A 25,932-nucleotide genomic window follows, 5' to 3' on the forward strand; every position below is an offset into this window, starting at 1 on the left:
AGCTGTTTTTGGGAGTGTTTGCTACTCGTAAAAATACATGGAACCAAATGGACTCGTTAGGGTCTTATTTGTACCCTCTCTGAGTTAAATTAACACTGGTAACTTGCCACTGGAGATATCCTATGCGTACATTTTATTTATGTGCGCGCACAGACACACACACGCACGCACGCACGCACGCACGCACGCACGCACGCACGCACGCACACACACACACACACACACACACACACACACACACACACACACACACACACACACACACACACACACACACACACACACACACACACACACACACGGGTTACAAGATTCGATAGGCCACTAATATATGTATAACACTGTATTGGGACCGGGACGTCGTACGAAATCTCTTTTGTCCTTCTTGACTTTCCGTACGAGATACAGACAGTGTTGTGGTGGTTGTCGCATGTTTTGCCTCCTATGCCTCTCTACACCCACTAACATTGTTATTTAGCTAGCTTGTTTGCTAATCTGATTAAAAGTCTGCGACTCACTTATTTTACCTAGTTAAAGTTCTGTTCACAAGTTTATATTTTTAAAGTCACACCAGTTAAACTTGTTGCTATACTTACTAGCTGATTGCAGATGGTCTTTATGTTATGTTATTACATGATTATGTTGTAGCTAGTAGTCAGCTAGCCCATCTATAAGCTATCCAACACAATTTTGAAATTATGACTCCAAGGATCATGAGGTAAGGGATAACGATACACACCAGGACAGGTTACAATCAACATTGTATTTGAGCTTTTTGGGCCATCTTGATTTCTGTTCTGCAATACATTGCCTGTCAAAGAGCAGATGGCATCCATTGTTCCATATACCGTATGAGAAAATCTACAATGAGGTTCATTTTTAGTTTTATTGCCCTAAATATGATGATATAAGAGAGGTATTTGTTAGTAAAAAAAAGACCTACTATTTGTGGTGATTTATTTCCTTATATAGATATGTTAAGGGAAAGGAGCTTTTGTTGTGGCACATTTTATTTGTCAAATTGGGAGAGAAGACAGAACACTATAATTCTGAGCTGATTATGTGAATATATATGTTGTAAGTGTAAAATGGTGTCTTATAAACCCATGAGGGTTGGGCACTTTGTGTGCAGGACACAAAAATACAATAATCAATCAATCATACAAGTTTAGTCACAACTACAATAAATAAAACATATAGTTCCACAAGATGTTGACTAAAAAAAACACCCTCCTGTCGGCCTGGTCTCTAGGTTGTCTCTTCTCCATGGACCTTGTGGATCATGCCTCTGATCCTGTTTGCCTTCGTGGTCCGGGTCAGGGATGGACTTCCCCTGTCAGCCTCCACAGACTTTGAGCACGACCAGGAGCTCCAGGCGAGGAAGCAGCAGCTCAGGACCATCAGCAAGGCGCTCGGCCGGTTTCCTGAAAAGGGGACCTTCAAAGGCCACAACCTCAACATTTAGTAAGGACTCACAAAACCCCACATAAGACTGTTTCATCATGTCACATGAGCCATCTTGAGATATAATAGGATTCGGAATATTCCTCACAACGCGTGACGTGTTGTGAGCTTGTACATCTACTACTTTCACCAAATGCCCCCCCGGAATAGGGACACTAGGGTTCAAGCGGTTATAAGACAAAGTATAGTGCTGTTTGCTTGGTACCTAATGGTACCAGATGATCCCATTAACCCTTTAAGAACTGAGGCCGATTCTACAAATGTCTTCTAAATCCTAAAAGTTTTCAGAAAAAAACGTATGTTTCTATATCAGTGGTTCTCAAACTTTTTCATGTCGAGGACCCCCAAAATTGATATGTATTTGGCCACGGACCCCATCTCAAAATATTTTGTTCCAGGGACCCTAGAAGCAAAGATTTTAGTTCAAAATGTTCAAAGATATATCTATATTCAAAGATTTGCACACATTTTCACGATTTAAAAAAAGAATAGCAGATCTTCAAGCTCGTAGCGTGGCACGAAGTGACGCGCTATGAGCTTGTATATCTGCTATTTTTGAATAGCCAAAAAGGATAAAACAATGGTTAAAGTGGTTAAAATCTCAAATGACACAGATGCTTTCCCGGTTTTAATGGTTTAAAAAACGATGGGCAGAAGAACATCTTGATTTGATTTGTTGTGTTCATATCGGTCAAGCTGTGGCCGGCTGTTTGTTTACTAAACACCTCTCCTCTCTCATTCATTCAGCTTCGTTTCCTCCGAGGGTGTATCCTACATGACGGTGTGTCACTGCAGCCTCCCCGTGGCCATGGCCTTCTGCTTCCTGGAAGACCTGCGCTGGGAGTTCACCGCCAGCTTCCACGGCACCGCGGTCGCCTTGGCAGCCAGGCCGTATCCATTTTTGGAATTTGGTAAGCAGAAGTGTTCGCTGTGTTTTTAAAAGGAGTAGTTCACCCCCCCAAAAAATGCGTATTTTCTATCAATTACGCACCCCATGAAGCATTGAATTCATGGAGATTTATTTTGTTTTTGTCGCATTCCTAGGCCAATAATTTGATGACTGGCGCGGAGTCTCCTACTCTTTGGGTAGGAGACTTCTCAGTAGGAGACCCAAAGAGTCTCCTACTGTCCAATGACCCGGTCATCAAATTAATGGGTCAGACATGCGGAAAAAACTGAAACATTGCCATGAATTCAAGGCTTCATGGGGTGTGTAATTGATAGAAAATAAGTAATCTTTTGGGTGAACTACTCCTTTAAGAAAAAGTAGATATCTTGGGAAGGAGTGCATGACATGTTGCGAATTATGACAGGGACTGCTAAGATACGTATGTGTCATATACCAACACAAAGCTTCAGAAAACTATTTAACCACTTGAGCCTTATTATACATTTCTTGGTAAGCAGTATAGCGAAAATAGCCAATCTAAAGCTCACAACTCATGACATTGGATTGAGTTGTGAGCTTGTAGATCTGCTATTTTGGCTTTATCTGAAAAACGAACAAAATAAAGGTCAGACGTTTGAACAAAATATAATATACAATATATATGAAAAAGAAAAAAAAATCTTTTTAACCACATTACATTTTTATGCTTGTATTGCTCTCACTATGATTTCACAAATACTGGCAGTCATGTGGCAACACACACATCATGTGACGGTTCCAAGATTCCTTCAGAGATCATTGTCAGGCTTGACATAAAGTACCACGTGGATTAGGACTAGACTAATAATAACATTGTTGCAATTTCCACTACAAGGAAATGACTGTGATGATGACAGTTCCAACTGGGAGACCAATCCCATAGCACTCAAGTTGTAATTTTACACCACCAGCCACTTCAACCTTGAAGTGCCTGCTACACATTTCTGCATAGTGTCATCAAATAGCTTTGTGACATTGCCCGGAGGTCTGACCAGTGATGGAAGAAGTACTCAAATGTCTTACTTAAGTAAAAGTATCAATACCACAATGTAGAAATACTATAAGTAAAAGTCGGGTATTCAAATTTACTTGAGTAAAAGTACAAAGATTATTGGCATAAAAATATACTTAAAGTACCAAATGTAAAGGTACTCATTGTGCAGAATGTCCCATTTCAAGTTTTCAAAATGCATAAAAAATCTTTCGAAAATAGCCAAAGTACTGTATATACAGGGCTGGAGTGGTTAATGATTGATTGATTGATTGATGTAGTTTATTTAGAAAGACATGAGAATAGTACATGACAGTACATAACAGTACATGGAAGTACAAATTCACAATACAAGGTCTACTAAACTGGAAACCCTCATTAAGCATAACGCTTGTTTAAGATGAGAACCCCATGCACACAAATCATGATGTATGTTTTGTAATAATAATTAAAATCTAGAAAGTAACTATAGTAACTAAAGTTTTCAAATAATTGAAGTGAAGTAAAAGTACAATATTTGCTGTAGTGGAGTAGAAGTAAAAGATTGGAAAATTGGAAATACTCAAGTAAAGTAAAACATACCTCAAAATTGTACTTAAGAACAGTACTTGAGTAAATGTACCTAGTTACTTTCCACCACTGGGTCTGACCGTTGTCTTGTATACTATATTGGCATTAAATCAATGATGGCAGTAGGGGAGCAACTTAATCGAACTAATAGATGTAATCGATTCTAAAAATATATATTAATAATCGCTAATTTAATAAAGGTAATCAATTAATATTTTATCCTTAATTTAAGCATGTCATTATAGGTAAAAATCTTTCAAAGAATTGTGAAAAAAGCTGATCTGCAAGCTTACAATGCATCACTTCACGATTCATTGTGAACTTGTATATCTGCTATTTTAAATATGTTTGCACAAAGTATAAAATAACGCTTAGTTACTCAATGTGTTAATATATATATAAAATGTAAAAAATATATTTTGTAAAAAACGAGCTTCTCGATTATTCAGTTAATCGAAAAAGTAATCGATAAAATAATCTCTAAGAAAATAATCGAAAGATGTAGACCTAGATGGCAGCAATATGTGTTCCTGTTCCATAAGCATTATGTTTGGCATGTGTTCCAACGGACAGATGGCACCATTCAGAAGCTGAAGCAGCAGTACAACCAGAGTGGTGGTCCAGCTCTGGAGGTTACACTGGCTGAGGTTCAGGAGGAGCTCAGACTCCGTCCCCCACAAGTCCTCACCCTTGAGGACGTGGAACTAACCAACGGAGCAACCACCAGTGAGCATATAGAGCAACTACCTGAATCGGGTAAGACTCGAGGCAAAGCATTGATTTACCCCAGTGATTCTCAACCGTTTTAATTTCAAGGACCCCCAGTTTGATATATAGATTAGAGCAGGGGTTTTCAACTGATAGTGAACGAGGGACCACCACCTTGACTAAGAATCAACCTCCTATCCCACGGTTACCCTTATTCCATTCTCTTACTTTATCCAACATTCCATTAAACTCATGTTAACTGATATACTGATTTGTATCGTACATATGTGTGAGTGAGCAGACACATGCGATTATATGGACACATGTCCTAAAAAAAAAAACTCCCTTTTCTGTGGAATTTCTTAACCTCCATCTTCCCAGTAACTGTCAACATGGACGCGCCATCATAGGTCACTTTTTCATTTACTGCACTGTTCCGTGCAAGAAAAAAACAATAACTTTCCTACATTAATAAATGTATGGTCAGGGACCACATGCAATACCTTCACGGACCACCAGTCGTCCAAGGACCACCTGTTCAAAACCCCTGGATTAGAGCACAGAAGAACCCCTTTTAGGTCCCCAATCTATACTGTAAAATCCTTAGTGTTCATTTATCTCTGCCTGATCTACCTGCCTACGTGTTCCCAATAGAGGAAAGGACCTTAAAATCTGGTGGTCAAAATATAATTGAAATAGCGGTTTTCATGTAAATTATCAGTGTGTTTTGTTTACTTGATGATGGTGTGTTTTTCCTTAGGTCAGAATCTGAGACTGGCACCTGTTACAGCGCCAGGCATCCTCTCCCTGGTACTTAATATCATGTGTGCATCTTTGAATCTCATCCGTGGTGTCCACCTCATAGAATACAGCTTCAAAGTATGGGCCAGTATTGATTTTCGTTTTGCAATCACATTTTTCAACATTGTACATTAACACAGTTTCCATACTCAAAACTAATGGAAAAAAGGGAAGAAAGGGGGGGGGGAAGGAACACTAACACAAAGAACAGCTGACACAATAAAAATGTGGAAAAGACAAACCACCAGCCTGTCTCTCCCACTGCTGTGCATTGTAGAGAGCTTGATATGTAGTCGCTTACCATGCCATATTAATTTAATTACAGCTGTCTGAAGCTTACTCCGAAATTAACTCTGGGTAGAATATTCATCTTGATTATTGATACGCTGCACTAGTATTGATTAGTAAGTCAATAATACAAACAAGAATGTGGGGGGCTGTGAGATATGGACATACCTCAATAGTTATGCCAAATTTCTCAATAGCTATACAATAAGACCTATTTTAAATTCCACAGACATCTTGTGTTGTGTTTATAGCGAACTAAAGACAGAACTCCCCACTTTAACAAACTTGCCCGTCGGGCAACCTGAAAGCAAACTCCACCTGCCCGAACGTTTTATTTACTTGCCACGGGCAGTCGGGCAACCGTTAGTGTCAACCCCTGTATTATTAAATGAGATCAACACAAAGAGCATTAGTTGATTATAAATTAAGTCATTTGTTTGGAAATAGTTACATAAACTAATCTTGAGGTTACTTTTATGCCTTGGGCATAAACTGTACAACAGTGAATGTAATGTTTAGCCACATACATTTACATTAATGATGAACCTGTTTGTACAGTTAAGGGTGTCAGCAAATATTGAAATGTTAGGAATGCCTTTCATTTAAACACTGCTGATATTTTCATTGTTTCCTCTTACAAACTGTAGGACGACTATGAAGGCATATGGAATGTACTGGCATTTCTCCTGGCATTTGTCTGCTGTGTTTCTCAGGTAAAAGTGCACGTCAATCATCTTCATCCTTAATGCAATCATGTTCTTTTTTTTTTTTGTGCGTAATTTAACACAGAGCACATATTTAAAACCCTCCATAACCATCATCCATTTGAATGATTCCTATATGCCAACAGTGCCATCTGTACCTTTTCCACTCATCCCTGAAGAAATGCATGGCCTTCACTCTTTGGAGTGTGATTATCCTATGCAATGCCTATCTGTTTGGCCTGAGGAACATGTGGCAGCTGCTCTTCCATGCGTCCGTTGCGTCCCTCTCCACCGTCCTCATCATCTATCGCAAGCTCCAGGAAAGACCAAATGATTGTGGCGTGTGAGGAACATGGGGACCGTTCAAGGTGTGGCACCTCTTTCCAACTCACTCGCCTTCTTGCCTCTATGGGTTTCAGACAGTACAGGTGAGAAAGAAAGGAAAGCAGGTGACTTGGTTCGCCTAAGGACATTCATCAAGATGTCCAGTACACATCTTTTAAAAGGACAAAACATATTCATAAATCACATCACCGTGAATGACTTGAAGGATTATATATTTTTGTTGTATGCAGTTAATTGGTTGCACTTTGTTTACATTGTATCCAAGACTGTAAAGAGGATATGCTAAATGATTTGGCATATTGATTCCTCAAAATACAATCATAAGAACTTCAATATATATTATTAATGGTTAATCAAACCATAATATGGGTAGATTTTTAATAGACAAGCTTAGGTAGTAAACTGAATTTCTATATTAGAAAAAAGTGCTTCACCGTCCCATACGAGAACGTTCTCGTAATTTTTAAGCTAACAAGGATCGTTGTGACCAAAGCTTTTCTTTTAAGAAAACAACGTTGCTTCAGCTGAATGGCTGAAGTTGACGATCTGTCTATTCTCATTCAGCTCAGTATTATTTTTTTCTACCAAGGGTGATTGATTATCTTCCTGTAAAGTATTCAGGATTGAAGCGTTTACATTGCTAAATGAGGTAACGTGATTGCTGAAAACGTGGGTCTAATTAAATAGGTTTAGGTGGTGTTCTTGATGAATGAATATCTGGGCAGTCTAAAGATGCATTTAAATAATTGGACATGTTTATCATTGTACATACTGTACTACTGCATTTGTTATAATTGCTGCTTAGGCTAGAAGGTAACAACGCTGTTGTATAGCTCCGATACTGTACATACAGTATGTTTCATGTCTTACTGTTCGACAAGTACTTTATTTGTATTACCGTAAAATACAAATTTTCCAGCAAGTGCTCAACTACTTATTGTAAATGCTCAAAACTAAGGGCTCGGCTAATGACCTCATAGATATTACATTCTGTAAAGCACCAAACATTGATCTTACTCTATGTCCATATAAGGCATAAGGTTTGATATACTCTTTTAAACATTTACTGTTTTAAAGCAGCACTATGTCACTTTTTAACAACTATATAGAATATTATGTCCCACAAAATTATAAAGTTACATGTTTAAGCAATAACAATCATCCCTCCATAAATGTATAGACTCAGGGGGGTGCCTGCTAGGGGCTTGACTGTATTACTATGTATAGGGGAGACAATGAGTTTCATCCTGGCATTTGCCAAGGCACCAAGGCAGAACTGCCAGTCAAAGCAAAGAGTGGCCAATCACAGCGCGTCCTCGCCGGACATGCTTGCAGAGACTCTTGGGTAATGAAGTCAAAGACGTTGGCTGCCATGTTATTTGTGTCCAAAGTGGCCGCTGATACCCCAAAGTATATAGTGCTGCTTTAACACAATTTATGATCAGAAAGAAAAAAAACATTTGAATTCAAACAGTTCCCCCTTTTATAAAGTAAACCCATGTATTTTACTGAGTCTATTTAAATCATTTCTTCTGACACTCCTCTAGGATGGTTATGTAGCTGGAAGCACTGAATTTGATGTTCTAAATTATTGTGAAATTTATTGAACAGAGTACAAAAAGTCTGCACTACTTTTAGGCACATATTGTTTTTCCTCATTTTGTTTTGGCTACTAAAATACAAAATTTATATTTCATTGAATGACCATGCCATGTAACAAAAGTGTTTTATGTAAACACTTTTCCCCCACTAGAAAATACATCATTTTTGTCACATGACATGGTAGTTAGCCTTAACAGAAAACGTCTGTATTTCAATAGATAATAGCGCTGCTAATGAGTATGAACAATAGGCTAGGTTTATATCTTTAATTTATTATTAATTGCTCAGTTTTTTATATTGTGTATACGGTTGACTGCTTATCTACTGTATAAATTCAGCTCAAATAATGCACTCATGTCCAACACGTGAAGCAAATAATTGTAGTCCAAGTTATTAGAAGAGCTTTATGTCAAAGAATTGAGGTTGTGCTTTGGAAATGTATAAAGTCTGTCCTTTCCTTTTAGCTGTTCCCTTGCAATCATCTGTAAAACCTGATTTATACTTAGTTGCACCAAAAATAGCAAATCTACAAGCTCACAATACGTCATTGTGAGCTTGCATATCGGCTATGTTCGGTGCACGACACGGCACCTAAGTAAGTATAACGCAGGCTTGAGATAAGTTAAAAGGAATTGGTCAAGAGAAGAAACAGGTTACATTCCCCTTGTACTTCACTAATACTTTACTGTACTTAACCCATTAAGACCGGGAAAGCATCTGTCATTTTAGATTTTAACCACTATAGCCATTATCTTGAAAATTGGTTCTAATCTTTGAATACATATTTTTTACAGCGAAACATTTGTAACTCAAATCTTTGTTTCTGGGGATTCTACAAATATATATGTTGTTAAAGGGACTCCCCAGAAGCAAAGATTTGAGTTAAAAATGTGATTTGAGTAAAAAAATATATATATTCAAAGATCTCCACTACATTTTCAAGATTTTTCAAGAATAGCAGATCTACAAGCTCATAGCACGGCACAGAAGCACTATGAGCTTGAATATCTGCTATTTTTGAATAGCCAAAGTATAAAATAATGGTTGAAGTGGTTACACAGATGCGTTCCCCGTTTTAATGGGTTAATGCAGTTTGAACGTGTACTTTTACTGGAGAGTTTGGTTGTGTTCGATATTAAAAAGTTTGTGAACCCTTGCTATTTAGTGTCAAAAAGTACTTGGTCATCATAAAAGTCATTATAAAGAACTGATGTAAATTCAATTTGAATACACTTTTTTTTGTTATTTAATAAGAGACAATGGAATCATCAATCAATGTAGTGTTGCTTCAGATAAAATAAGTGGATTTGTTTTATCTCAGTTAAGCCCGATTTTGCCGTCCTTTGGTACAGTATGGAACGTTAACCCAATGATCTGCTAATAATTCTTCAAATGATATCGACATTGGACATCGAGTAGACCCTAGATGCCACACTACATTTAAATTGATTTTGATTAAATTGTTGCTCAAATAATAAATAAGTGGTATCAATTTTGTGGTATTTGTTATTCTGCTTTGTATTTTAACAATATAAAGCCTGAAGTAAAATAAATAATATATGACTATGACTGTAGGAATGGTATAATCATATTATTGACCAAATGAAGGATGGTGATAGACCTCTGCCATCAATTGTAAATTAAGAGATGTGTAGACCCCTGATGATGGTTTTTTTTTACTAGTAGCTACAGTATAGTGGTTGGCACTCATCTGTAAAATGAAGGACGAGTGTTTGTGAACATTATATGTGCAGTAAAAGTGCTGTACTGTATGTAACCAACCCTAACAGTACTTAACACATTGACTGCCAGAGTTTATTGTCTCCGCCAGGCCGAAAGGCATGGCGAGAGAGTATGTTTTACCCTCCGTCCGTCCGTCCGTGTGTCCGTGTGTCCGTCCGTGTGTGTGTCCGTCTGTCACCAGCTAATCTCCGCCACCGTTGGCTTGATCGCAGCGAAACTGTGCACACACACTCCCTGGATTTTCACATGGGCCTTTTATAGCGCCACCAGGAGGCCGATTTGTGCAACATATTTTTTGACAGTACTCCTAGTACAGATTTTGTCAAAAGATCTCGCAAATCGGTACACAGTAACTCTATAGTCATTAAACAAAACTTGTCTTTCAGATTTTTCATATTCCATCCTGATTGGCTAAAAATGGCTTCCAAAGTTTGCAGGAGTGCTCCATTTTCAACAAAATGCCTCAAATCATGAACACAGCATGCAATTTCGGTGAAATTTTGCACGCATATTTCCACTATGCCGAGGAAGAAATACCACTTGAAAATTTTCAAATCAGCCTCATGGTGGCGCTATAACAGGCCGATTCATGTTTTTACCTATAACTGCACCGATCTGTGTAAAACTTTGTATGCGCACTCCCTAGAGGTCAAGGAAAAACCTTTGCCCTGCATTTTTCCCATCTGCCTTTTATAGCGCCACCAGGAGGCCGACTTATGTAAAACACATTTCTTTATATTACTCCTTCCGATTTTATCCAAATTTCACGCAAATCGGTACACATGATCTCCATAGTCATGTGATCAAGACGGATGTGTTTGATTTTTCATATTCCATCCTCATTGGCTAAGATTGACATCTAAAGTTTGCAGTAGTGGCTTGTTTTGAACAAAATTCCGCAAATCATGAACGCACCGTCCGATTGCGGTCAAACTTTGCACGTACATTCACACTATGTTGAGGAACAAATGCCACCCTTTTAACATTGGCCTGTTATAGCGCCACCAGCAGGTCTAATTTAGCACAAAAAAAATGCACAAAATGCCTCAAACCATGAATGCAGTGTCCGATTGCCGTGCAAGGCCTAAGAACAAATGGTACCCTTTAAACATTGGCCTATTATAGCGCCACCAGGAGGCCACAATAACCTACCTGACCTGGCGGAGACCTGTGCTCCTTTTTGTCCGTTAATTTTTTAACATTGAAGTGAATGGATTTGTATTTGTATTTTTTTATATATCTCCTAATTCGTTGTGAATAACGAAAAAAAATGAATACTCAAAAATTAGAGAAACATTTTAGAAATTCAAAAACAAAATAAAATAATAAAAAAGGGAGAATTCTCCCTATTGGCGGTGAAAAGGTGGATTTGCAATAGGGAGAATTCTCCCTATTGGCGGTGAATGTGTTAATGTCTTAACCCATTAAGATCTGAGGCCAAGTGCCTTCTAAATCAGTAGTTGTCACTCTTTCAAGATTTTTCAAAAATGTTCAAAAATAGCAGATGTACAAGCTTGCAGTGTGGCACGAAGTGACGCGCTGTGAGCTTGTATATGTGAAATCTTTGAATAGCCAATGCACCAAGATCTAAAATGACAGATACTTTCCCGGTTTTAATGGGTTAAATGACAACTTCACCCATTTTCAACCTTCATGTACAGTAATTGGTCCTCCTCACTAATGCTCATGATAATATGGTCAAACAATTTTCTACTCTGTGTCTCAGAGGAGGGCCGTGTGGACAGTTAAGGAACCCACCTACCAGTGACATCATCGGTAGGCAGTTTTTTTTTTACTTAAAAGTGTTTATTAAATTTTGTATTAACGCAAGAACAATGGCTTCCATTACAGCATGCTAACTTTCCAGGAATAGAAAGCCTGTGGTTTCTATAAGCTTGGATTCCTCATCGATCTGGTAGGCGGGTTTCTGCAACTGTCCACAGCCCTCGTCTGGGACACAGACTGAGTAGACAGAAATGGTACCATATTATAATGAGCACTAGTGAGGACCAATTATATGAAAGTAAGTTGAAAATGGGTGAAGTGGTCCTTTAAACGGTTACAAATATAACATTCTGCAGAGACAAGGAAACCTGAAGTCACCGTAGACCTCCTGATGGGGTTGTTACCGGAGACGGAGGCAGTTTAATTCCCTAGAGAGGAATATGAATCAAAACGAAGGAACTTCTATCGCCAGCCTATTCATAGAACAAGGAATAATGAGTTAATTCATTGTTCCCGCCAAATGTACTGATAATGACAGGGATTGATGTTGGATTTTATGTGGTGAAACTGACATGATATGATCAATAAACAGTGTCTTTTCTCACTTTGGTTGTGGTGGTGGTTTGGTTGCGTTTGATTCAGCAGCGGGTAGGTACTTCTACTTATACATACTTATGCCCACGTGTCGAGAATAGCCGATCTACAAGCTCGCAACGTCTCACAATTGGGCAGGGCTTTTCATGCCAAGGACCCCCAAATTGTATTTGACATGTGAAATTAATTAATATTTTATCCAACAATGTATATTTTCTCAGTTTCTCACAAAAAGCAAAAAAAACACCTATAGAGATCCAGTTTTGTTTTGTAACAAAGTATAATTTTTAGCTGTGGTGTAAAGTAACAAAGTACATTTAATCAAGTACTGTACTTGAGTACAATTTTGAGGTATTTTGACTTTACTGGAGTGTTTCCAGTTTTCAGTACTTTTACTTCTACTCCACCACATCTCAGAAGCAAATATTGTACTTTTTACTCCACTACAATTATTTGAAAACTTAAGTTACTACCGGTAGTTACTTTGTAGATTTTGATTATTATTACAAAACATACATTAACCACTTCAGCCCCTATATATACGCACTTTGGCTATTTGAAATGGCCAATCTACAAGTTCACAACGCATGCGCTTGTAGATCTGCTATTTTCAAAAGGTTTTTACAAATATTTTATACATTTGAAAACTTGTGAAATGGGACATTCTGCATAATGAGTACTTTTTTGATGCCAATACATTTGTACTTTTACTCAACTTTTTTTTTATATACAGGACTTGTAACAGAGTATTTCTATATTGCGTTACCACAAAAAATGTGAGTACTTCTTCCACCACTGACTAGCTCTGGCAGATTTGTCTGGTTTCCAGGCTAATACAACACAGACATGCATAGCAGACCTAGCCTATGTGTGTAAATCTCTATTATGACACCAGAGGGACCCATTGCACCAATTTATCTAATCCAGCAGTTCATGCAAGCTTGTTTTCAAGGTGGGAATAGGCACTGGCCGTTGTTAATGGCATGATTATCTTTGGCAAATATTGTAATAACTTTTTAAGGTAACATTATGTCCGTTATGGCCTAAATCAGCAAAAAGGTACCCAGGTTCAAACCAAGTTCATGGAGACATACTGTAATCATGTCTTTACTCAAGCCTGTGTTGGACTTTATAATGGGCAGTTGGGCACAGTACAGAAATGTGAGTGTGATTCCATGTCCCTGTGTTGTGTTGTGTTGTGTTGTGTTGTGTTGTGTTGTGTTGTGTTGTGTTGTGCAGTGGTGGTAAAAGTACTCAAATGTTTTACTTAAATAAAAGTATCAAAATACTGCAATCTAGAAATACTCTGTTACAAGTAAAAGTCCAGAATTCAAAATGTACTTGAGTGAAAGTACAAAAGTATTGGCATAAAAATATTCTTAAAGTACCAAAAGTAAAAGTATCCATTATGCAGAATGTCCCATTCTATGGAGTTACATTTGTGTCTTTATTAACCAAACAAAAGAAAAACATTTGAGAGAGAAAAAATATAAACAGAGCAAAGAATAGTTTTGAATGAAAACAAATTAAAACAGCAAGCGAAAAATTATAATTTGTAAGCAAAGGAAATTATATAAACAGAACAAAAAAATATTTTTAATTAAAACAAATTAAAAACGCAATCAAAAATATATATTTGCAAGCAAAAAAATAAGATTTGAAAGAAATAATTGAGAACAAAACTTTTAAAATTCAAGAGTAAAGAAATAAGGAAAAACTGTTTAAACTACATAAAACAAAATACTTAGTAAAATGTTTGGGAAATAAAATTCCTCATTTGCGAATGAAAGTAGTCTTTTCTGATTGCAAAATGCCTTCTCTCTCAAAACCTATGTCTTTGGTCTCGATTTTTTTTTCTCTCTCTTGGATTTGTTTGTGTGAGGGGTTAAAGTTCAGAAGGCGGGTCCTACGCTGATAGATGTAAGACACCTCTCCATTGGTCACTTGGAATCTGAGTGACAGCTCCCCCTTCCTTATGTAGCTTGTTGAATGCAGGGATGGAGGTGTGTTATGGCCAGCATGGTTTTTTGATTGATTGAATTATTAGCAGTTTGCAAAAAAAAACAAAAAAACATGAAAGTATAATGCAAGGTCAGCTAAGAGTATTTAAAACCCAAGAAAGATGACTTGTTTCCATTGAGGTCCTTTGTACTCAATTCATAGAGACATTTAATGACAGACAGATATACACTATGCAAAACATCATTAAAAAAAAAAAAGTACAGTAAACAGTTTGAGTAAACAGATTGATGGAATACTTTATTAACAGTAGGATACAGAGGTACAATTCTACAATGATTGTTATAAGGATAACACAAAAAGGCTCGTTTCCATTGTGGTCCTCTGGGACTGAGGTCAGAGCTCCTTTCCAGCTCTGGACGCTACACTATTCGTTACAATATTGAGCATTTTAGGCTATTAGCAATTCAGATGATTCCCTAATGTTAGGTTTCTGTTCTACTTACAGTTTGTGATCTGTATTTAAAATTGTTGTATTGTTGTTACTGTTATAGTAGGCCAGTGGTTCCCAAACTTGGGATCGGGACCCTCAGAGGGGGTCCCCAGATTAGCTTAATGGGCAACATTGTTTTCTCTCTCAACAATAAACAAACCAACCTATACAGTATAAGTGTATACAGGGTAACACATTTCTAAAGTGACAATTTAATGACTTTTAAGACCTTTTTAAGGCATTGTGCGCTTGTAGTTCGGCTATTTTCACAATATTTATCTGTGGAACCGAGTCAAACTAAATCTACAATTTCAAGTGCTTGTCAGGGTGGGTGGTCCCCAGTTCAAGTATGATTATTTTGGGGGGTCCCCAGTTCAAATATGATTATTTTAGGGATTCACAGCCTGAAGCACACTATCAGACGAAACGTTTCCAAAGCAGTCTATCTGGAATGGGCCTGGCCAATAGGCCAGTCACTTCAGCCTTGCCTTAATTAGAATAACGAATATAACATAAAATAATGTAGCTTTATTTTATAATTTCAAAGGGTTCCGAGGCTGTGAATCCCTAAAATAATCATATTTGAACTGGGGACCCCCCAAAATAATCATACTTGAAGTGGGGACCACCCACCCTGACCCAGGCATTAGATTTAGTTTGACTCGGTTCCACAGATAAATATTGTGAAAATAGCCAAACTACAAGCGCACAATGCCTTAAAAAGGTCTTAAAAGTCATTAAATTGTCACTTTAGAAATGTGTTACGCTGTATACACTTATACTGTATAGGTTGGTTTGTTTACTGTTGAGAGAGAAAACAATGTTGCCCATTAAGCTAATCTGGGGACCCCCTCTGAGGGTCCCGATCCCAAGTTTGGGAACCACTGGCCTACTATAACAGTAACAACAATACAACAATTTTAAATACAGATCACAAACTGTAAGTAGAACAGAAACCTAACATTAGGGAATCATCTGAATTGCTAATAGCCTAAAATGCTCAATATTGTAACGAATAGTGTAGCGTCCAGAGCTGGAATGGAGCTCTGACCTCAGTCCCAGAGGACCACAATGGAAACAAGCCTTTTTGTGTTATCCTTATAACAATCATTGTACAATTGTACCTCTGTATCCTACTGTTAATAAAGTATTCCATCAATCTATTTACTCAATCTGTTTACTGTACATATTTTTTTTGTTTTTGTTTTTATGATGTTTTGCATAGTAGTGTATATCTGTCTGTCATTAAATGTCTCTATGAATTGAGTACAAAGGACCCCAATGGAAACAAGTCATCTTTCTTAGGTTTTAAATACTCTTAGCTGACCTTGCATTATACTTTCATGTTTTTTTGTTTTTTTTTGCAAACTGCTAATAATAATAATAATCAAAAAACCATGCTGGCCGTAACACACCTCCATCCCTGCATTCAACAAGCTACATAAGGAAGGGGGAGCTGTCACTCAGACTCCAAGTGACCAATGGAGAGGTGTCTTACATCTATCAGCGTAGGACCCGCCTTCTGAACTTTAACCCCTCACACAAACAAATCCAAGAGAGAGAAAAAAAAAATCGAGACCAAAGACATAGGTTTTGAGAGAGAAGGCATTTTGCAATCAGAAAAAAACTACTTTCATTCGCAAATGAGGAAAAAAAACATTAAAAACATTTTATTTAGCACAACACATTTTATTACCCAAACATTTTACTAAGTATTTTGTTTTATGTAGTTTAAACCGTTTTTCCTTATTTTTTTACTCTTGAATTTTAAAAGTTTTGTTCTCAATTATTTTTTATTTTCTTTCAAATCTTATATTTTTTTGCTTGCAAATATATTTTTTGATTGAGTTTTTAATTTGTTTTAATTAAAAATATTTTTTGTTCTGTTTATATAATTTCCTTTGCTTACAAATTATTATTTTTTGCTTGCTGTTTTAATTCGTTTTCTTTCAAAACTATTCTTTGCTCTGTTTATATTTTTTCTCTCTCAAATGTTTTTCTTTTGTTTGGTTAATAAAGACACAAATGTAACTCCATACCATTCCACAGGTTTCAAATCTTTTGAAAATAGCAGATCTACAAGCTCACAACGCGGCGTCGCCATGTGACACTTTGTGAGCTTGTAGATCGGCTATTTTCAGAAAGCCGAAATTTGAACAGGGCTGACGTGGTTAATGTATGTTTTGTAATAATCAAAATCTACAAAGTAACTAACATTTTCAAATAATTGTAGTAGAGTAAAAAGTACAAAAGTACAACAAAAAGTATGATTTAGTGAAAGTAAAAAGGTAAAGTAAAAATACCTTAAAAATGTTCTTAAGTACAGTACTTGAGTACATGTATGTATTACTTTACACCACTGGTTAAGACTGGGGGTTGTTCTGATCAGCAAGACATTCTGTCATGTATAATGTGAAAGGGAAACCAATGAAATTTGATAGGATATGGGGAAACATTATCAATAATGTAAGAAATATTGAAGGGAAGCTATCCCACAAAAGAAAAATAATAATAATAATATAATATAATATAATAATAATAAAAATCTTTTAAAAAAATCTTAAAATAATCTTTAAAAAAACGAAATGTTTTTAATGTTGAAAATCAAAAAAAAAAAAAAGCATGACATTCTGTGTGAGAGTTACAGTAGATATCCATCCACGTATCAACCACAGTAGACAGACAGGTGAGGAACGATTGACACTTTGGGAGACTGAGCGTGGCCTGTGTTTACATCCTGCCACGACTCCGCTTAACTGAAGGAGGAGAGATGTTTCAATTGTTTAATTGCTCTGCTCAGAACGGACAGAGCATTTAATGTGGCTTCTTTCTGGAAGGATGAATTTAATCTCACCAGCTTAACTTGGGCTTTGTCAAATGTTGCTTATGTTTTGCACAACACTACAGGATCTGTACACACCCCCACATAATAGATTTACATTCAGAGGAGTCTTTCTGTTGCCAAACTGGCAATTGTTTCAGTGGAGGCAATATCCTCGTACCATGTGTTCGTCGTGTTGTCACCTCAAACTCCAGGGAGTTCCATTTTAATATATGTAGTGGATGGGTAAGGGTTATAAAACATAATGACGAGGATAAATTACTGTCATATTGAGCAAAGGTGAAAATTGGCCTATTATGCTTGTCTTATATTATGCGTCTCCCTTTCTTCAGACTACTAGAACATTTTCACCTCTCTCTCAACCCATTCAGAGTTCACTTCCTTGGGTTTACAATGATGATGCAGTTATTTGGTAGTCATGCAACTTATTCCTGGAGTAGGGGTGGGGGGGGGGGGGTGTCAGGGGGTCCCCAGCGAAATTAGTTAATATAGCAGCACAATTATTTGAACTACGGTACTTTGAATTTTATTGAATACTTTATTAACAGGTTTATTGTTGCTTGTTTCCATTGTGGTACACTTAGCAGATGTACACGCAGGGCCGCCCCTAGGATTTTCGTGGCCCTAAGCAAGATTAAACACCCCCATTATAAAATCATTGTCATTTTTTATTGCATACTAAAATAATAACGCTAGTTGTTCAATAGGAGATACATGACATATTTACAATATGAAAGTAAAAAAAATTAATAAAAAAAAAAACTGAGCGTTGTGCGCAGTGAGCTTGTACATCTGCTATTTTTGAAAGACTTTGAATCATTTTGATTTTTTTTACACAAATCTTCTCTTCTGCACAAAATATTTTCAGATGGGGTTCCGGCCGGGGCCAAATGCATATCAATTTGGGGTGTCCTTGATGAAAAAGTGTGAGAACCACGGCTGTAACGGACCCGCAGTGGGGTTTCTGCCCAATCATCAGGAGTTCATCAGCCGCAAAGAGTTGGTACTGATTGGAATCAAGTTAACTTGAGTAATGGTGCTGACACCCAGCATGTGGGCCGCAGAAAGCAGTGAGACAATAAAAAGGCCTCGGTGATAGAGGAGCAAACACTGCATCACTATGGGAGCAGCGTAAGGTGGAGGGGAAAATGTTTGTTTGAAACAGATAGCAACGGCTACGGAACAAGCTCTGGTAACCTTATGGAGGGAAGTTAAAATAAAAAGGAGACTATCCTGCGCCCAAGTTGCGCTCCCCACTATTTGGGGATTTAGCATTGCACAAGGGGCGTTCCTGTGGCAGAGTTACCATCCTTATCCATGAAACACCTGCGCTACCCCTTACATTATACATACTGTAGGTGTGGTTTGGGCGTTCCATTAATAAAACCAATCAGCGTACCATTGCCTTTGAGAGCAAGGCTGCACTATGCGCTATTATCCCCAGTGCTATCATACACTCTCTCCCTCTCTCCCATGGAAGTGGCAGTCCGACATTGATTGCCTTGGAAAAAATATATATCTGATTCACAGAATTATCAGGCTCACATTGCTGGTTATAAAGAATTACATTGCGGCAATCGCTTGTGTTCTGGATTAATTAAACTGAATGGTCTGGTGTGGTTATAGCAATATATATAGTGTGATAAACTTAACTGGCAACTGCTGATAAAAACAACTTATTGACACAAGGAATTAACAGTCACACTTTTGTGGATTACAGGAAAATTGTAATGACAATCACATTCACAATCACTTAATTCAGAAGTTCCAGTGTTCGACTCTGCAGCCACATTGTGGCACCTACAGTACTGTGTAATGTCGAACAAATCCCGACATTTGGATCATAAGCTCTAGCCTTTGATGGCCTTGAAATAAAAATCACATTAGATACACAGAATTATCACCCACCACATGTCCCACATGTTACTGATTATAGAGAACTTTATATCATTGCAATCCGTTCTTTTTTTCCTGCACAATGGATTAAAGCCGGAACTGAAGTGTGTGGTTTGTAGCAAATGCCACTGCAGCACAAATCTTTGTCTTTGAATAGACTGAAATCTTATACAAACACATTTGAACCAAGGAATTGACACGTTGACAATTAGGAGTGAGGAAGACTTCTGAATGTTGTGTGACTCTTGTGGATTGAAGCGAGAGAAGGGGGGGGGGCACTCCATGACCCCACTTCTAGGCAAGAAGACAGTGCGGTAAACTATTTCATAGGATTAGGGACGGCCATAGCTGAGTGGTTAGTGAGCCCGCCTAGGGAGCCAGAGGCCCTGGTTACCCCAGGTTCAATTCCAGGCCACGCCAGCATATGTGTCGATGAAATAAAATTTGTCCCTGAGCAAGACTCTTAACCCCTAATTGCTCACAGGTTCTCATTGGAAACAAGACCGCAAGGACTTTCATGAATGACCTGTTAAAAGGAATTATCCTTATCCTTATTAATGAAGGAATAAGTCTTTGAAATACCACCTAAATTGTGAGTGAAATAGGAGTCTTTCAGATCGGCTCTGATCTTGCATGCATGCCCAATATGCAACGACATTTCCATCCCAGGTGCGCACTTGTAAACAACCAAACGGATAAGGCATAGCAGGTGGTCTGAGGACCCGCAATGCACTTTCCCATACGCGTGTGCGCACAATACTGTAGCAATTTTAGGGATAGCGCAACAACACACCTCCAGGCGCAAATAAGGGAGTCGGCATAATGTCTATAGCGGGTAACGCCGCCACACGATACCGCTTAGGGGCCGCGCCAGCTGCCTTGTGCGTAATTAACGGATAGCACCATAGCATAGCGTGGCGCGCAAGATAGGGCCCGTTGCAGATGTGCCACCAAACTATTTTGCGCCGAGCTGGAACAAGTTTCTACGTTGAGTTTCTCAATAAAGATTATCGTCAACTCATCAGTCGGCTTCACCTTTTAATGTCCAGCTGGGTCTACTACAAGTCCTTTTCCTTTACTTTACTGTCCTGTTCTCCTGTCCTGTCCTATCCTGTCCTGTACCATCCTTCCTCCTACTAAGGCTATATGCACAGCAGCAAAAATTGGGCCTCTTCCTTACTTCCTTCACAGGTGTTACCAATGATTCTAATGAAGGCTCTGATGAAGGCTCATAGCCGAAACGCCTAAGTGTTTGTTTATTGGCGTGTGCCAATAAAAAAAAGTGGAAATGGAGTACTTCGTCCTCCATTGATTTGACATTTTGGATGTGCTACCCTTTTGATGTGTATAGTGGATTTTGGGTCTAGCACTCCACTGAGAAAACCCATTGTTGATGCGCAACCTCTTTTACTTATTTGATTCTAATTGAATGCTCTGTTCCATTTAGTGTAGCACAGTGGATCTCAAACTTCAGCTCTGAGAGTGCACAAATGTAACAGGTCCATTTGGTTCCATTTGTACACTCTCAGAGTTACACATCCGTAAGGGGCCATTTGGAACCCCCTCAAGGAACCTAGAGGGTACCTGGACCACACTTTGAGACCCACTGGTGTAGCAGAGTGTTTCCAGTGAGCCAACATGCATAATATCAGGACCCGGTGTCCGATATAGCTGCTGTGCATAGAGCCTATTGGAGATCTTCTGCTTGCGCGCGCGTGTTGTCATTAACTTTATAATTAATATTGTTCTGCAGGATTCAGGCCTTTGCTCAAGCTACTTTGTTGTCTTTCAAAGTGCACAATTTGTAGGCTTTGCATGAAAACGGTCCATTAGCAATCCAGATCGTCCTCTCTGCCCGTGAACATCCTTTATTCCCAGAAATAGAGAATGCTACTCGTGGACGATAGCGATGATTCTCTTGTTTCTCATTATTGAGCCCTTAGGAATATCATTACCGTGCCATCAACCACAATGGCAATACATTAAATGATCTGGATCAAATTTCTCATATGCAGGGATTAACCTCCTTCATAATTGGCAACAGCTTCTGCTGTTGATAGGCTTCTCCTCCATCCCTTAACAGCCGTTTTCAAACTTATCTAGTCACAGACCCCACTGACTTTCATTTGTCCATGAATCCTGATGTTTTTGGTTTGAATTAAATCAATTTGTCTAAATGTCATTTAGACAAATGACATTTGACATGACATTTAGTTTGAACACACAATCTTTGAATTATAGTGACATTAAACTACTCATTTGGCTGGGCACCCCCTGGAACTGTTACAAGGATCACTGGGGGTCCTCGGACACCACTTGGGTGGCCCTGCTGATATGTTTGTTACTGTATGTACTAGATGACTAGGGGTCATCAACAGGGGGTCCGGGACCCCCCTCAGTTACTACATTTTTCTGAGGGGAACATTAGACGAAAATAGCCAAACATAGCAGATATAAAAGCTCCCAACGCCCCAAAAAAAAAACTGTTAATCTTTTACTCAAGATGGTCAATGCCCCTAGCAAGTTGATTTGTCCATGTGTGGTTCAGCCCTGGAATGCATGTGCAAATAAAACACATTTAAACTAGAAAATGTGCTCCTCGGAGCACAGGTCTCCGCCAGGCGAGTACTGTTCATGATTTAATCCTGTCTTACCTATTTATATTACATATTGTGATGTCACGGGAAGCTTGACCAATGTTAGTTTGGCTGAGACGGACACACACACACACACACACACACACACACACACACACACACACACACACACACACACACACACACGGACGGACAGAGGGTAAAACATACTCTCCACCATGCCTTCGGCCTGGCGGAGACAAATATCTTTAGTTTTAGTCTTTGTCAGTTTTGGTCAAATGTGTCAACACAACAAGCATGAGGAGGGGACAAGGTATAATGTTATAGAGACTGTCTGGGATGTCTACATGACTGTGAGTCTAATGTCTTCACAAAGTGTTGACAATGTGTATACTGAACTGCTTACAATAACACTCAAACTAATACTGGAAGCAAGGACGCAGAGAGCATTTTAGAACCGCAGGGGACGTGCATGTGTTCTGTGCACGCGATTTTTACCGGTTTTGTTACTTTTTGGGGTGTTTTCGTTACATTAATTTGGTTAATTCGGTTAATTCGGTACAAAAAAATGTACTCTATGAAGTGTAGATGTTGGAGGTTTCTTCTTTTAATTTTTTCTTCACCCCAAAAGTGGGGGGGATATCCCTTCCCCCAATGAAACTGAGTATGTCCGAACTCCCCCCGCCCCCTCTCTGCGTCCCTGACTGGAAGTAATAAAAACTAAACTAAAACTACTGATTACTTACTTAGTTATACCGCTCCTTTTCATGGGCCGTTGACTACAGTCCACCAGAGTCCTCTATCCTATTCCTGGGCCTTCTTTTCCAGCTGTTCCCATGTCAGTCCACACTGCTTGATGTCAGTCTCAAGGTCCCTGTCCCTGCTTTGGCCTTCCCCTCTTTCTTTTGCCTTGCGGGTTCCATCTAAGGGCTTGTCTCGTGATGCTGGTATTGGGCTTCCGGAGCGTGTGGCCAATCCATCCCCATGCACCTTCTTCTCTTCATCTCCTCTTCCACTGGTGGTAGACCCGCTCTCTGCCAGAGATCATTATTGATAATGGTTTCTGGCCAGTGGATGCTCAGGATCCTCCTCAGGCAGCTGTTAGCTAAAACTTAATATGTTTAAACAATAAAAAATCGGTGAACACATTTTTCAAAGTTTTAAAGAACAAAATACCATGAAATAGTTTTTAATGTAAATGTTTCATGTTCATGTTATTAAAGTCTGACAGGTTTTTCCAATTATTTGGGGGTCCACTTGCCCACCAATGGGCCCCGGCCCACAGTTTGGGAGTCGCTGCACTAAACCATAACAGAGGGAGAAACAGATGAAGTACAGAGAAGAGTGGAGGCTGTGAAGGGTTAACAGCAGCAACAGAGCAGCCTCTCAGTCAGTGACGCAATCAAAGTGAAACTTAAAGTGTTCATGTAGTTGGCAATGGTGGCAGCACACACACACACACGTAAACACACACGCTCTCTACTAAAAAATATTCAGTTCAACTGGATTTTTTTGCTGAAATATTGAAAACGTATACAGGTGAGTACATGAGATAAGGATGAATTATTCTGTTACAGAGAACAAAAGCATTTTAAACTGTATCCAGACATGATCTTCCCTTAGTTTTGTTTTCCTGGAAATCCTGTAGTCTATAGTTCAGTTGGTAAAACGACAGGCTTCCCTTACAGTATGTGCCAACATTATTGAGCTCTATTCTAATATTATGATCCAGATCAGATTCATAACTATTAAGCTGTGAGTAGTAGCATTCAAGAATCACATTTTTTCCGGCATGTTTATTTTACTCTGTATAGAAATGGCGTGTTCCAGCAGTCTCCTGTCTGAAGAGCAGTTCCTGTGTGCTATCTGTCTGGAGGTGTTCACTGATCCAATCAGCACTCCATGTGGACACAACTACTGCAACACCTGTATCACACATTACTGGGACACTAGTGATGTGTGTCAGTGTCCACTATGCAACGAAACCTTTGATAAGAGACCAAAGTTCTCTGTTAATAAAGTGCTCTCTGAGATGGCTGATCAGTTCAGGAAGTCAAAGCAGTTGGAAAATTATTCCAACGCAAACCAGGAACCTGCTGAACCAGATGAAGTCTCCTGTGACGTCTGTACTGAGACCAAGCTCAAAGCCGTGAAGACCTGCCTGGTGTGTCTGACCTCCTACTGTGAGACTCACCTGGAGCCTCACCACAGAGTCACACGGTTAAAACGACACAAACTAATCAACCCTGTAAAGAACCTGGAAGACATTCTGTGTAAGAAACATGACAGACCTCTGGAGCTGTTCTGTAAGACTGACCACATGTGTGTTTGTCAGTTCTGCACAGAGTCAGACCACAAGTTACATCAAATTGTATCTCTGGACGAGGCATATGAAGGAAAGAAGGCTGAGCTGGGAAAGACAGAGGCTGAAGTTCAGCAGATGATCCAGGTGAGACAAGTGAAGATTCAGGAGGTCAAACACTCAGTACAGCTCAGCAAGAAAGATACAGACAGAGAGATAGCAGACAATGTGCAGGTCTTCACAGCTCTGATGAGCTGTATTGAGAGAAGCCAGGCTGAGCTCATTACTGTGATTGAAGAGAAGCAAAAAACAACAGAGAAACAGGCTGAAGGCTTCATGAAAGATCTGCAACAGGAAATCACTGAGTTAGAGAAGAGAAGCTCTGAGCTGAAGCAGCTCTCACACACTGAAGACCACCTCCACCTCCTCCAGAACTTCACATCCATCAACACCCCTCCACCCACCAAGGACTGGACAAACATCAACGTCCATCAGTCTTTATATGTGGGGACAGCGAGGACAGCTGTGGCTCAGCTGGAGAAGACACTCAGTCAAGAGATGGAGAAGCTGCATGATGCTGAGATGAGGAGGATCCAGAAATATGCAGTGGAAGTATCTCTGGACCCTGATACAGCACATTCCTTTCTCATCCTGTCTGAGGATGGAAAACAAGTGAGTTGTGGAAAGGTACAGAAGAATCTCCCAGACAACAAAGGGAGATTCTCTTCTCGTGTCTGTGTCTTAGGAAAACAAAGCTTCTCCTCAGGAAGGTTTTACTATGAGGTTCAGGTTAGAGGGAAGCCTGGATGGGATTTAGGAGTGGCCAGAGAGTCCATCAACAGGAAAGGGAATATCACACTGAGCCCTGACGATGGTTCCTGGAGTTTAAGGTTGCTGAATGGAAATGAGTACAAGGCTCTTGTTGCCCCTCCTGTCCTCCTCCCTGTAAGAGAGGAGCTCCAGAAAGTGGGAGTGTTTGTGGATTATGAGGAGGGTCTGGTCTCCTTTTATGATGTGGAGACCAGAGTTCATCTCTACTCTTTCACTGGCTGCACCTTCACTGAGAAAATCTATCCATTCTTCAGTCCTCATAATAATAATGATGGTAAAAACTCTGCTCCTCTGATCATCTCTCCTGTTATTCACACTGATTAAACTAATTTAATCCTCAGTTTTAAATCAAAATGTTCAATTTCAATAAAGACAACAAATGTGTATATGAAGGGCTAATTTGCATGTTTATTTTTCATGAACTGTCATTTCAAATCAAGCCTGTTGTTCCTAACAGATGTATGCTATTGGCAGTGGTGGAAAGTAACTAAGTATATATACTCAAGTGCAAATTTGATGTAATTTTACTTTACTGGAGTATTACCATTT

The 25,932-nt window shown here is 38.9% G+C and overlaps 2 protein-coding genes across 2 annotated transcripts; both read left to right on the forward strand.

Annotated features, from left to right (window-relative positions):
- The first annotated feature begins 433 nt into the window (after positions 1–433).
- Positions 434–9,986, forward strand: sec22c (SEC22 homolog C, vesicle trafficking protein). The gene is made up of 7 exons (XM_080417870.1): positions 434–718; positions 1,253–1,464; positions 2,212–2,375; positions 4,527–4,709; positions 5,422–5,540; positions 6,398–6,463; positions 6,601–9,986. Exons 2-7 carry the CDS (start codon positions 1,283–1,285, stop codon positions 6,799–6,801), a joined length of 915 nt encoding a protein of 304 aa, XP_080273996.1. The 5' UTR covers positions 434–718; positions 1,253–1,282; the 3' UTR covers positions 6,802–9,986.
- Positions 9,987–23,682: 13,696 nt separating this feature from the next.
- LOC308077388 (zinc finger protein RFP-like) lies at positions 23,683–25,724 on the forward strand. The gene is made up of 2 exons (XM_080418063.1): positions 23,683–23,789; positions 24,065–25,724. Exon 2 carries the CDS (start codon positions 24,067–24,069, stop codon positions 25,705–25,707), a length of 1,641 nt encoding a protein of 546 aa, XP_080274189.1. The 5' UTR covers positions 23,683–23,789; positions 24,065–24,066; the 3' UTR covers positions 25,708–25,724.
- The last annotated feature ends 208 nt before the right edge of the window (positions 25,725–25,932 follow it).

Source organism: Gymnoscopelus braueri (genome assembly GCF_963280865.1).
Source record: "Gymnoscopelus braueri genome assembly, chromosome: 21".
NCBI lineage: Eukaryota > Metazoa > Chordata > Actinopteri > Myctophiformes > Myctophidae > Gymnoscopelus > Gymnoscopelus braueri.

Excerpts from the sequence above, each read along its gene's own strand:
- sec22c (XM_080417870.1), top strand. The coding sequence starts at position 1,283 with ATGCCTCTGATCCTGTTTGCCTTCGTGGTCCGGGTCAGGGATGGACTT. Across the intron at positions 4,710-5,421 it reads AGAGCAACTACCTGAATCGG|GTCAGAATCTGAGACTGGCA; the intron begins GTAAGACTCGAG and ends GTTTTTCCTTAG. Across the intron at positions 5,541-6,397 it reads TCATAGAATACAGCTTCAAA|GACGACTATGAAGGCATATG; the intron begins GTATGGGCCAGT and ends TACAAACTGTAG.
- LOC308077388 (XM_080418063.1), top strand. The coding sequence starts at position 24,067 with ATGGCGTGTTCCAGCAGTCTCCTGTCTGAAGAGCAGTTCCTGTGTGCT.